This window comes from Bactrocera dorsalis, chromosome 6 (genome assembly GCF_023373825.1).
Source record: "Bactrocera dorsalis isolate Fly_Bdor chromosome 6, ASM2337382v1, whole genome shotgun sequence".
In the NCBI taxonomy this organism is placed as follows: domain Eukaryota; kingdom Metazoa; phylum Arthropoda; class Insecta; order Diptera; family Tephritidae; genus Bactrocera; species Bactrocera dorsalis.
In genome coordinates, this window is record NC_064308.1 from 17,935,184 (window position 1) to 17,949,206 (window position 14,023).

Here is a 14,023-nt window from a genome sequence, read left to right on the forward strand (position 1 = left end):
CTAAGTAATATACCGTTTTTCATTAAAAAAATTAGATGAAACTTAACCTTTTATAAAAATTAATTACATTTAATCTTATTAATAATTTTTTAATTTAATTTTAAAATTAATATTATTAATCATAATAATATAAATAATAAAAAAAAATTAGTATATAAATTGAAATAATAATTAAATTAAATAATAAAAAAAAATCATATTGATCATTAGTAGTTTAATTAATATTTAAGTTTCATCTAATTTTTTTTTTTTTTTTTTTTTTTAATAAATTTTATAAATATTAAATTTATTTATAAATACTTTATCATATATTTATTTTAGATGAATATTTATCTTTTATAATTATATAAATATTAAAAACAAGCCTTATATACCTGAAGGTACTTCCTGGCTTAAATTCATGCAAGTTGCAAAAACAAGAAATGTTCGGTTATACCCGAACTTAGCTCTTCCTTACTTTGTTTTTTAATATCGTCTTATAAGAACTTTATGTGACAATTTGTTGTTTTACAAACTATCTGAGCTATATGATATGAAATATCGGCCACTGTTCTGTAAATTTTTATGCTGGTTACACATATATTAGTGTGGGTAAATATTTTTTTAAATGAAATAAATAACAATATTTACATCTACTTCAACATAAAGTACATATTCAGATAACGATGAAAACGACACTGATACTGATGAGGCATTATCTGCAATAAGGCAAGTTGCTTCATCCAACAACTTAATCAGAACCTTTGTAGAGATAGAGAGTAACGTACTGAATAATGTTTTCAACTCTACAACAACAAACTATCTGATCTATATGATATGAAATATCGGCCACTGTTCTGTAAATTTTTATGCTGGTTACACATATATTAGTGTGGGTAAATATTTTTTCAAATGAAATAAATAACAATATTTACATCTACTTCAACATAAAGTACATATTCAGATAACGATGAAAACGACACTGATACTGATGAGGCATTATCTGCAATAAGGCAAGTTGCTTCATCCAACAACTTAATCAGAACCTTTGTAGAGATAGAGAGTAACGTACTGAATAATGTTTTCAACTCTCTAAATGATTTGGAAGGTTCTGTTGAGAATTAAAAATAGAAGAGTGTATTTCAAACCAAATTTACAGATTTATTTATAACTAGCTTTTTACCCGCGGCTTCGCCCGCAGTAGAGCCATTAAATAAGTATGAGAGATAAAGGGTAAGGGTATAATAATAGAAATGAGTCAAAATGATAACTAAATTTTATTGCTTGGCTGAGATCAACAATTTTTAAAAATTCCTACAGACAATGAAGATTCAACACCTTAAAATATGCGTATTGAAATGCAACAACTAATGTTAAAATATATTTCACCGTAACAAAAATCAATAATTCTGAATTCTAACAATTTAAAAAAATAATACATATATGTGTGAATTCTGGGCATTATATACACGTGAACACTACATAAAGTTGACCATGAGAGATGCATGCACTCCTGCTACCAGTAATGTTTGTCCTTGTGCCTTGTTTATAGTAACAGCAAAGCTAAGCTTTGCAGGAAACTGAACCATTTAAATTTGAATGGAAAGTCAGTGGGAATAATTGGTATCCGAAGTATTATAACAATATTTCCCTTACCGACACCTGTTAAAATAGTAGCACTCCACAGGATATGAAGTACTTAGTTCCGTATATATAATTGTATCCATTGACAAATATTCCTTCATTTTTCCTTGAACCTCGTTTAAAATATCAGTGCTGATCCTATTAACAATTTCACTTCTTGGTGCAAATATTGCTCTTGCACGCAATTACTGATCACTACACAAATTTTGTTGCAATTCCGGAAAAACATTAGCAATGAAATCCACATCACTTTCTACTAAATTACAAAATTCTCTTGACAGTAATATATAGCCTTCAACGTCAACAGCTAAACAACCATCACCAATTTTCAACAACATTTCTGCGTAAAGTCCTGAATCCACGTCATTATGAAGATGCACTCTCATATTAGTTTTCAGGCGGAGTTTTTCAACTGTCGACCATAAGCGTGATAATTTAATTCACGCTTGAATTTCATCTGCTGGTGTCCCCCTCTGAATCACTGGGAGGGTTTGACGGAAATCACCAGTCAATAAAACTACCATGCCATTTTGGATATACCAGATTTTCGCTAACGAGGCATTTTCTAAGAAAAGCAGAGTAAGAATTAACATCAGCGAGTAAGATCTAAAATAATAAAATGACTGCTAACCACAAAAATTACGGATTACCTCAAAAATTTGAATAGTTTTATACTGCATGCAACGACAGAAGAAAATAACAATAAATATAGAAAAATTAATATTAAATATTATGTTAATACAACTCTAACAAATAATTTCGACCAAATTAGTTATCACAAAAACGGTAATCACGGACTTTTATTTAGATCATTAAAAGAGTAATAATTCTTTCATACCTAACTTTTGTGTATCTTGAACCGTTTTCGGAGCGCAAGGAACGGAAGCCCTCAAAGATAAATAATTTCCCTCGTTTTTTACACATTTACCACTGTTTCTTCGCTCCTATTGTTCGCAGCGTAGTGCTATATAGCATATAGCCTTCCTTGATAAATGGACTATCTAACACAAAAAGAATTATTCAATTCGAACCAGCAGTTTCGGAGATTAGCGCGTTCAAACAAGCAAACTCTTCAGCTTTATAATATTAGTATAGATTTTTGTGTTTTGTGTTTTGTTTTTCTTGAAGAAAAAACGGTACTTTTACCGCTATCTATGATTTTGCAGTCATCGCCTTTTTGAATTCTTCCTCAATTAATTGTGAAATATTGATAAACGCCTGTCATAAAGCGACTTTTTGAAATTTTTAAAATGCCTGGAAAAAGATTGACCTTCGATGTAGTCCAATTGATTTATTACAATCACCAACTGGGAAAATCTGCGGCAGAATTATCAAAAATGTTTTGTGTCTCCAGAAAAGCAATTTATAATGTTTTAAGTCGCGCGGAAAATGAAGGCATACTTGAAGCAAAAGGTGGAGGTGGCCGTAAGAAAAAGATTTGCGAACGGGATAACCGCCTAATCATGCGTAAGATCGACCAAAATCCCCGAATTTCTACCAGAACCCTTGCCAAAGAGCTGGAAGAAGAATTTGGCACAATCGTTTCACACGAAACAGTACGCCAAGCAATTCTGCGGCATAAGTACACTTCAAGAGTTGCTCGAAGGAAACCGCTGCTTTCCCAGATAAATGTTGAAAAGCGTTATACTTTTGCTGTTAACATGGTCAGCATGCCGGCAGATCAATGGGATGATGTCATTTTCAGTGACGAAACTAAAATCATGCTGTATTATAATGATGGACCAACCAGAGGATGGCGCAAGGCATTAACAGCGTTGGATCAGCGCAACATCATTCCGACTGTTAAATTTGGAAAATTGTCGGTTATGATTTGGGGATGCATCAGCAGTAAAGGGGTCGGAGAGCTGGCATTTATAGAAAATACTATGAATGCTGAGCAGTATCTCTCAATTCTCAAGACCCATTTGAAGCAGAGTGCCGAAAAATTTGGGTTTATTGCCGACAATAAGCCTAAATTTAAATTTTACCAGGATAATGACCCCAAGCATAAAGAGCTTAATGTGCGGACATGGCTCCTTTATAACTGCCAAAAGGTGATTGACACACCTCCCCAGAGCCCAGACCTTAACCCAATTGAAAATTTATGGACACACTTAAAAAAAAAAGTGGCAAAAAGGCAGCCCCAAAATCGAACAGAGCTGAAAACGGCAGTGATTGAAGAGTGGCAAAAGATACCCTGTGAATATGACGTCCAAAAGCTAGTTAATTCCCTGAAAAAACGCCTCCAGCACGTAGTTAATGCTAAGGGGGGACATACCAAATATTAAAGTTAGATTAAGATAGTATAAGTTATTAAATATGTTTATTAAACCGTAGTTAAAGCACTTTGTGTAAAGAGTTTCTTGACAGTGTCAAATATGTGTAAACTCATATTTTATTGTTTTAAAATTTTCCCTCTCGTTGTATTATTTTTATTTTTGTGCATACTAATTTAAAATTTGCTAATTAATTGTTCTGCATTAAAAAAATATTGAAAAAAAATAACTAAAGGCGTTATTTTTGCATGCAAAGTCGAAAAATATTTTTTTTTCAGTGTGTAAAGAGTTTCTTGACAAACTGTATATGTGTATAAATATTTGGCACGATTCCGATTACTTTGGCGGAGGGGTAAAAAACCGAATTTCCGTATAAATGGGGTATGTGCGGATAGGGGGGCTTCTCCAGAGGAGGAATATCCAAAAATTATGTAAAAATAGCAAATATTTTAAAAAATATTCACATTTAAAAATTCCAAAATTTGCACTAAGAACACATGGTATTTCTCCATGTTTCACAGAATATTTTCACGTTTTTCACACACTATATTTAAATATACACTCTTAACATTGAAATAAGTTCACTTTTCACTTTTATTTTGTAATTTTTCAGCCAAATTTAGTAATTTAAAATCACTTATCAAATTTATGGCTGAAAAGTTTAGAGTGTTTATATTTACGAGGAAAACCAGCATTGCCACACTTTAAAAACCAAAAGTGAAGGATTTTTTAGCGTTTCACAGCGTTTTCTTTGTTTGTACTTTCGAGTGATTCTTTTTTCTTTATTAACTATAAAAAAGCTATAAAGAAGATTTTTCTAGCTAAAATTGAATATGTGAACACTTTTCTATATACATACATATATGAATATATGAATAATATGTGATTTATATTTAATAAACACAGATAAGTAAAATCGTGTGATAATATTATATTATATAAATGATTGTAATATAAAATTTTTATATTTATATAACAATTTTATACTATAATACTCGTAAAATCATCAGCGAATACCCAGGGTGACTGAAGTACGAGTACTTTCGCATAGTACTCCTTTCTGTGTTGGCGGCCTTTGGCCGCGCTCTAAAAAAATAACCCAGGCCGAGGGAATACCCGGGGTGACTGAAGTACTTTCGCATAGGACTCCTTTCTTCGTTGGCGGCCTTCGGCCGCGCTCTAAAAAAATAACCCTGGCCGAGCGAATACCCGGGGTGACTGAAGTACTTTCGCGTAGTACTCCTTTCTGCGTTGGCGGCCTTCGGCCGCGCTCTAAAAAAATAACCCTGGCCGAGGGAATACCCGGGGTGACTGAAGCACTTTCGCATAGTACTCCTTTCTTCGTTGGCGGCCTCCGGCCGCGCTCTAAAAAAATAACCCTGGCCGAACGAATACCCGGGGTGACTGAAGTACTTTCGCATAGTACTCCTTTCTGCGTTGGCTGCCTTTGGCCGCACTCTAAAAAAAATAACCCTGGCCGAGCGAATACCCTGGGTGACTGAAGTATTTTCGCATAGTACTTCCGAATACCCTAGGTGGCTAAAGTACTTTCGCATAGTGATCCTTTCTGCGTTGGCGGCCTTCGGCGGCGCTCTAAAAAAATAACCCTGGCCGAGCGAATACAAAATACAAAAATTGATTGACTTTTCGTTATAAAGTGGTTATAATTTATGGTTATCATGCACTTAAAATTTAAGTTTTCGTTATAAAATGGTAAATTTTGGTTATTATATCTGTCAGCGATTTCAATTTATTTTTGATGATACATTGGTTTGTATTTTAGGCGACGATATATATATTATTATATTTAAAAAATGAGTTTTGTGTATGAAGAGGTTATATTTTTCGGTTATCATGCACTCATGCACTCATATTGAAACAAAATTTGACTTTTCGTACTTTACCGTATACTTTACACTTTATTACGTAATATTATTACATAATATTACTTATACATACATATGTATATATAATATTATTATATAATATTACTAATACATGTATATAATATTACTTATTTGCTTAATAAATTTAAAAAGGAAAATATCCATATTCATGAATAGAGGAATTTTTGCGAAAAAGAGGAATTTCAGCGAAGTGCCTTACCATCACATGGCAGCGCTCCATTTCGTCGTAATTTTTGGTAAACAAATGAGGTTCAAACAAGTGTAAAATGTGATTTTTAAAATAAAGATTTTTTAGGTAAAAAACCTGCTAAAAGTGTAAAATGTAGATTTATTTTAAAGATTATAGTGCAATTTAATTAATTTCAAGTGAAAAATGTGAAAAAAGTGTGTTTTATGTGGTGAAATAGCTCCTTGAAATGGTCCAATTTTGCGAATTTTTGAAATTTAAGGCCGAATATCTCCTAAACTAAGCGTTTGCGGACCCTATAACCCTATATGTTTTTAATCAGGAGGACTTCCTCTTTCCAACTGTACCTTCAAATCGCGGCGCCAAAGAAATCGGAATTGTGCCAAATATTTAATTAATTAAAGATATCTATATTCATATAAAAAAACCTTAAGATTTATAGATGAATAACAGTGTTGTTTAATCCAAACAAATACTCCTCTGCATTACTCCCACAAATTACATAAAGTGATAGAGGCGTAATGCAGAGGAATATAAACCGCCCCAACTTCACGCAACAAGCGAAAAAGGAGAAATGAAGCGCTTTTACACTGAAGAATTATTATCCCGCCAACACAGCAATCAAACGGAGACCAACTAAGCGAAATTTATATTATTATCAAACATATAAAAAGTGAAGTACACAGTGAATACGGAAAGCGAAGGTATGCCATCCCGCGACAAAATAAAACATTTTTCAACTATAACAAGTGAACAGGAAAATAAAACGGCCTTACAACAAAGTGAACAATTCTTATACAAAGAATCCACACGAGATATCAGCAATCACCCACAACCCAGCACACAAAAGGGAACAATATATTTAAAATCACAACAATACGTATGTATAATAATACTGAAATTTAACACTAGCTAATAAGAAATTAAGCACATTTAATCAATATCGGAGACACACACACACACACACTCATATTTGTATAAACCCAATAAAGTATTAAAATCAAATCTCTTGCTCTTGCAAGATTGCAGATTGCAAAAATACTACACCAAAATATACAAGGGCACGAGAGCACCCATTGCAGTGCAGTCTAGTGATGTATGAGCGACTCATTCAGTCAATTTATTGTAAATGACTATTGTGCATGGCTATTGTGAATTGGCGCACCTTCTGCATACATTATTAAAAAAAAAAAATTGTAACAAAACTTCATAATTTATATAGAAATTATAAAATATAATTAAAATTTATCTTTCTCAACAATTTAACGACGTAATATGTCTTTATGTAAAATGGCAACTACAACAGGGTTGCAATTTTATTTTTGCGTGACATTGCACGCTAATATACATGGGTTTTGGTCTGACATATTTCACAGCCCTTGCAAATATTTTTCTGCGTGTGTTTGTTGTTGTGCCGTTGTAAATCTGCAATGCTTGCACCGTGCACCGGGTTTTGCAAGAGCAAGGGAATACCTCTAATTTATAACGATTATACAAAACTAACTATCTTTTAATTAAATGAAATCTTCGTGGGAATTCTACCAACAACATCGTTGGAGTTCCAGAACCAAACCCAAAAGTTCAAAGAGTGCACCCAACAAACAAAAAGCCTGTAAGCTAAGCCAACAAATACCCCAACACGTAATTAAAAACAATAACAAACCGGAAAAAAATTTGTAAGTGCGACCCATATATTTTTCAATATAATAATACAATATAAAGTGCAAATCAAAAATTTGTTAAAAAACACCCAATTGCCAAATTAAATAGCCGACTTAAGCACAATTTATTTGTTTTATTGGGTTAATAAAAATTTGATCTGCACTATTTAATTATTGTATATACACACATATTTACATATTTACCCAAGGGAAGAAGTGCAATAATAAAATATATGCATATATTTTGCCGTCGGCTATTGCATTCTTTTCGTTAAACTAAAATTACATATAAAGAAATATACACCCGCTAATAGCTACGAATAGCGCACCCATTCGCTTATATTTGTAATGCTATGTTCGGACCGACAGCGAAAACATGTTTTCGTGGGAAAAAGTGGTTTTCGCACGAAAATTTGTGTTTTCGTCCATGTAAAAACTGTCAAACGAAAACACAGTTTTCGCTGAAAACTGATTGAAAACTTACATTCCACTCATAATAATCGGTGTCTGCTCTAGTTTAATCGATTTTTTTGGAAGACATATTTTGCCGGCCCTAAATTGTCACTTGATATTTGTTTTCATTCCAAATAAAAATAGAGCTGCTGTCACTTGTTATTAATTTGAAAAATGGAAAAACAAAAATATAAAAAAAGAAGTTGTTGGAGTGATAGGGCAGAAGCCCTACTAATTGAGTTGTGGCAGAGCAAAGTAAGTGCTTTTCGCGGTTCAAAGAAGAACAGCCACATAGTAGAGGAAATGGCAATGGAGTTGCAGCAACAAGGTGTGCATTTCACGGCGAGTGAAATAAAGTCGAAAATGCACAATCTTTCGCAGAGATATAGGTATGTAATTAAATAAAATTAAGGAAAAATATAATTTTTATATATATATCATGTTTTACAGGAAAGAGAAGACAGCAGTCGGATCAACTGGCGGTTCTCCCTCGCAGTGGCCGCTGTACGATAAAATGAGATCCGTACTGTTGCCGTACGTCAGCTACAACGCAGAGAGCTTAGAAAAGTTTTCAAAGTAAGAAACATTTGTTTTGTAATTCAATATATTATTTATATTTACATATATATATACATTTTTAAAAAGGTTCTACTAACTCGGAACCACTCCAAATTTCGGTGGAAACGGCTGCGTGTTCGACATTTGTTGCTGCATCTCCATTGTCCTCACCAGTTTGCCTGCCATCACCCTCAGCGATGCCGATGTCGTCAAGCGATACTTCTTCGCAACCATTACCGTCTCCAGAGCCAAGTGATACTACGAATAAAAGAAGAAATCATTTTCAGACAATAATTTAAAAAAAATTTGATCAAATCGAAAACCAGCTTGAGAAAGCAAGTCAAGAATTCAGTGAAACCAGCAAAGAAATTAAGGACTTGACGAAAAAAATGATTGAAAACGATAATAAAAAAACAGAAATGATAGAACAGTACATAAAAGATTCGAGAGAAACAAATGAGCGCTTGCTTGAATTTCTAAATAAATAATAAAATTAATGAATAAGTATAATCTATTTAATAATATATATTTAAGATGGATATGTATAATTTTATGTTTGAAAAATAAAATTGAATTTTGTTTTGTGTGTACAACTTTATATTTTATTTTGGTTAGTTCTTCTTATTAAAATAAAAAAAAAATATAATTTTTGCTGAATTATTAAAAATTAAATCTTATATCTTTTTTTATTGAAATTAATATTATGATTTAATTTAATAAATGCGGTTATTTATTATTAATGCTATTTGTAATAAATAATAAATATATTTTGGTGTATGTTGCACAAAATTTTTTGATACTTTTAGAAATAGTTTAATTCTATTAAATATAATGAATGGAATACTAATTGCATTATTTACCCTATCAAGGTAACCCTTTTATCAGGCAATTCATTGAATGAAATTAACTAATTTCAAATGAAATAGGCTGTTTTCATCTATTTTTTTTTCTATACTTACATTTAAGTTGTATATATGTATATCTTAATTGTAAATTAAACTTTAAGTATTTAAATAAATAAAAAAAGTACTGTTTTAAAAATTAATTTTTATAAATCTATATAATTTAAAATTCCAATATAGACATATAAATAGATAAATGACGAAGAATTGTGTAAAATGTGGATATTGTGATACAATATGCACATGTACTTACCAAAATATCTACAAAGTGCTGTCCGAATCATTTCTCCATTAATTGTTCGTCAGATGCATATGAAATATCACACGGATTCTGGCGTCTAGTCTCCAACTCTTCCAAAGCGCGTAACCATTTAGCGTTTAGCGTGTCGTTGTTATCATTTAAAAAATTGTGAAGAACGCAACATGCTTTTATTATGGAGTTGGCATTCCGTACAGAGTTGTCAATTCCTTTTCCGATGCGTCGAAAGCGGGCCTTGAGGTGTCCAAAAGCATTTTCGACAACTCTACGTGTTTTCAAAAGAGAGTAGTTGAATACCTTCTCACCATTATTTTGATTTACGCTAAATGGATACGGTTTCATTAGTTGTTTGCTAAATCGAAAAGCCGAATCCCCAATAATGAATACTGGCACATTTACGCCTGAAATTTCTCTCGACATTTCGCTTAGTAAAGGACAACTATCCATTTCTTTTTTAAGTGATGACGTCTCATAAATTTGAGAGTCATTACATCGCCCGGGACTTCCTACGTTTATGTAAGTAAACCGGTATCTGAAAATACATTGTAAACATTACTTATGTATATGTATATTGAGTTTTTAGACTTTACTTAGCATCAACTAATGCCATTAAAACGGTGGAATACCATCCTTTATAATTATAATAATCCACAGCTTCGTCAGATGATGGATGAATCTCAATATGGCATCCGTCTGTAAACAATTATTAGAACATTAGCGCAAATTTAAGATTTTATAGCCAATATTTACCAATTGCTCCTAAGCATTGTGGGAAGCCAATTACCTCGAAACCAGTCACCAATTCGGTTATATTTTCTCTGTACAGAGGCAGCATTTTAAAACAGGATGGCTGCAATAATCTCCAGATTTCGGGGCGAAATTCCAGTAAAATTTCACAAACCGTAGATTTTCCTACACCGAACATGTTGGCGATACTACGATACTCTGCAGATGACCCTAAAGCAAATAATGTTATTGCCACTCTTTTTTCGATGGGAATAGCTTTTCGGTAATTTGTATCCTTTTTTTGTAACGGGCGGAGGATGTCACATAATTTATCAAAGGAACTTCGGTCCATGCGAAAGTTCTCTTTAAAAAAAGCAGATCCGTTTCGTTGGCAATCGTGTTCCCAAACTGATTCTTACGTTGCTGGAATTAATAATATATAGTTGAAAACTTTTACATCAGTAGGAACATATACACACTTTTGTCCAACATGAATTAATCGGCATCCCAAGGTCCTTTATTAAATCTAATACGATTACATGTTGTTTCTTTAACTCAGCTATCTTTTTTTCCAAGGCACGGTGCTGAGTAGTAAGACATTCCAATAGTTCTCTTGAAGAACTGTCGATGAGCAGGATATTTATTTGGCTTCTCAAAGCCAATGCTCTCGCAATTAACATCTTTTTCTCAGAATTCTAAAAAAACACGATCTTTAGTAATAATTATAAGCAAATATTAATGATTTCAAAACTTACCATTCTCTTTGCTCAAATCTAAACAAATAAATAAATTTGTGAACTGTCAGTGAAAACTCAGTATTTAGTTTTCAGCTTCACAAATTATTGAATATTTACTAAGCACCGCACTTTACTTTTAGGTACAATACATCAATTCATTTTACGGGCACAGATTCGACTAAATTTGAATTTGCGGTTCCCTTTATACTTATTTATTCGAGTATTTAATTCTTTATTGAATTAGCGAAAAAAGCACAAACTAATATTATTCATGTATGCATAGGTGTATATATATTTTTTTTATGTTTCATGTACATTCAAATATAATTTTTACTTATTTATTTAGCAAAAATACACTTAATATTATTGTATATAGGTAAAGTGGAATATTGAGATACAGAATTTTTAGAAATACATTTCAATCAACGCACTAGATCGGCTCACTTAGAAATATCTCATAACTTCGGTGTTGTTTAACAATTTTTCAAATCTCTTTTATGAACGTACCACAGTGACTTCACATAAGCACTTATAAATTTAATCAAATTATGATTTTGGTGTAAAACGCAAGTTATAGGTAAAAATGAAATGTTATAAACGCCATTGGATAAAACGGGTATTTCTTCGATTACTTCACATAAGCACTTATAAATTTAATCGAATTATGATTTTGGTGTAAAACGCAAGTTATAGGTAAAAATGAAATGTTATAAACGCCATTGGATAATACGGGTATTTCTTCGATTACTTCACATAAGCACTTATAAATTTAATCAAATTACGATTTTGGTGTAAAACGCAAGTTATAGGTAAAAATGAAATGTTATAAACGCTATTGGATAAAACGGGTAGAAGCCAAACACCAAACGACTCGATTATTTAATCAATAGGTTAATTTTTCTCAAACGGATAGAAGCCAAACACCAAACGACTCGATTATTTATATAAAAGAAGACCGGAGGGTGCCAAAAATGCAAAATTCAAAAAATGGTTTTAAAACGACGGTGCGGGCGCGTGTGTAGCGGCGAACGTGACTTCTCAGTATATACAGTAGACAACCTTTGCTTTGTTTACATACTTATTCTCACCTCTATCAAATCTTAGGGTTTTGTGTAACACTTTTTTTGCTACTTTCATGGTAATCAGGGTGTTGTGTTAGCATTTGAGCTACATATAAATTTTAAATTTTGATCATCACCACTTTAAAATATATTAAATAATGCAAGTGTTTACGTTATTTAAGTGATTATATTGAATTACTTTGAGTATCTGTTCAATTTTATTGGGATATTACTTGTTGTTTAATGTTAAACCAGTTGTTTTTTTGTGTGCAATTTTAAAACACGCTTCAAGTATTTCTATATTTTTGCATGCAGTAGGATACAATCCTGGGTGGTAATTTGTCGTTTGACATATGTATACAAAGTGACAATTAGAAAAATATCAATTACAAAGTGATTTATTGTTTATTATTATTATTATATTTAGTGTGTATTTTATAATATATATATTTTGTATAAGTGTTTTTGCTGAAAAGCAAGATAAAGGTAAGGTCTATAAATATATCAGAAATATGTTGAAGTTTTTAATAAGTTTGTGTTTACAGAAGAATGCCGAAATCATGTGTATGCTGCACCTTTTATGTTTTCTGTCGGTCAAATGTAAACAAATACATTCAGAAGAAAACTCACCACCGAGAAATCTGAAAACAGGACTGCATTTTATTATTAAGAACTCACTACAAAAAGAATATCTGAATATCACTAAATGATATTTTTATGGCCGAAATATTGCACACTATGGCATTTAAATCACCTATTGGTAAATATATAACATTAATAAATAATTTTCTTTTATATTAAGCAACAATATTTATAGTTTTTTTATTTAATAAAATAAATTTGCTAAGTATTTAGAACCTCAATTTATACATCACTGCGTTGCTACAGATTGCTACCACTGATAATCCAAGATGGCCGCTATTCACCCCCATGAAAGCTACCACGCAAAAGGTTGTCTACTGTATATACTGAGGTGACTTCTCGAACTGTGTAGAACAAAAAACGGCACAGCGTCACCTTCTCGTTGGTATAAGATGAAAAATGGAACAAAAACAGTTTGGTGTGGAGATGATCAATGATGCCCTGTTTTTCTAATTAACGCGTTGATGTGGAGAGTGTTGTATTCACTGGTCAGTGATGCCCTGTTCTTTTCCGAATAAACATGTCGATGTGGAGAGTGTTGTATTCACTGATCGGTGATGCCCTTTAGTTGAATTAGTTCGGGTGACTGGAGCTCATCTCAACACTCAGCGAAAACACAAATTGGTCGGTCCGAACGATTTACGTTCCACAACATACAAATTTGTTTTCAAAATGTTTTCAATGTCGGTCCGAACATAGTATAAGTGACAAAATTTGTTGGCGAACAGCGCGTCAAAAGACAATTACCCAGTAGGAAATTGAAAAGGTGACCCAGTACGAAAAAGTGCAAAACCATGAAAATTTTTATTTATCGATTTTTTTCTACGATTCATCGGATATTTAATAATTTCCCATCAATATTAACAATCGGACACGATCAAGATAAAAACAAGCTAATTAATTTGAAATTTTGAAAATAAATAAATCACTATACAAAAAGTTTTTAAAGTTTGTTTTCTTAAATTTTCGTAACTCAACAAGACTTATTTTTCTCATTCAACCCAAATAAGTATTAAATATATCTTACCCAA

General features: G+C 32.1%; 1 protein-coding gene and 1 pseudogene across 2 annotated transcripts; one reads left to right on the forward strand and one right to left on the reverse strand.

Annotated features, from left to right (window-relative positions):
- The first annotated feature begins 7,453 nt into the window (after nucleotides 1–7,453).
- On the forward strand, nucleotides 7,454–8,892 carry LOC125779540 (uncharacterized). Of its 2 annotated transcripts, XR_007423292.1 has the most exons (4): nucleotides 7,454–7,669; nucleotides 8,252–8,496; nucleotides 8,558–8,683; nucleotides 8,753–8,892. XR_007423292.1 is itself a non-coding variant. In XM_049460907.1 (3 exons), exons 1-3 carry the CDS (start codon nucleotides 8,282–8,284, stop codon nucleotides 8,760–8,762), a joined length of 351 nt encoding a protein of 116 aa, XP_049316864.1. In that variant the 5' UTR covers nucleotides 8,038–8,281; the 3' UTR covers nucleotides 8,763–8,892. The 2 variants fall into 2 exon arrangements, 1 of the variants encoding a protein (XP_049316864.1); XM_049460907.1 differs by lacking the exon at nucleotides 7,454–7,669 and having other exon boundaries at nucleotides 8,038–8,496.
- Nucleotides 8,745–12,564, reverse strand: LOC125779347 (putative nuclease HARBI1; annotated as a pseudogene).
- Between the last annotated feature and the right edge of the window lie 1,459 nt (nucleotides 12,565–14,023).

Bases quoted from the DNA above. Each gene is read 5' to 3' on its own strand.
- LOC125779540 (XM_049460907.1), top strand. From the start codon at position 8,282: ATGGAAAAACAAAAATATAAAAAAAGAAGTTGTTGGAGTGATAGGGCA. The intron at 8,497-8,557 runs GTATGTAATTAA...CATGTTTTACAG, and splicing joins AATCTTTCGCAGAGATATAG to GAAAGAGAAGACAGCAGTCG.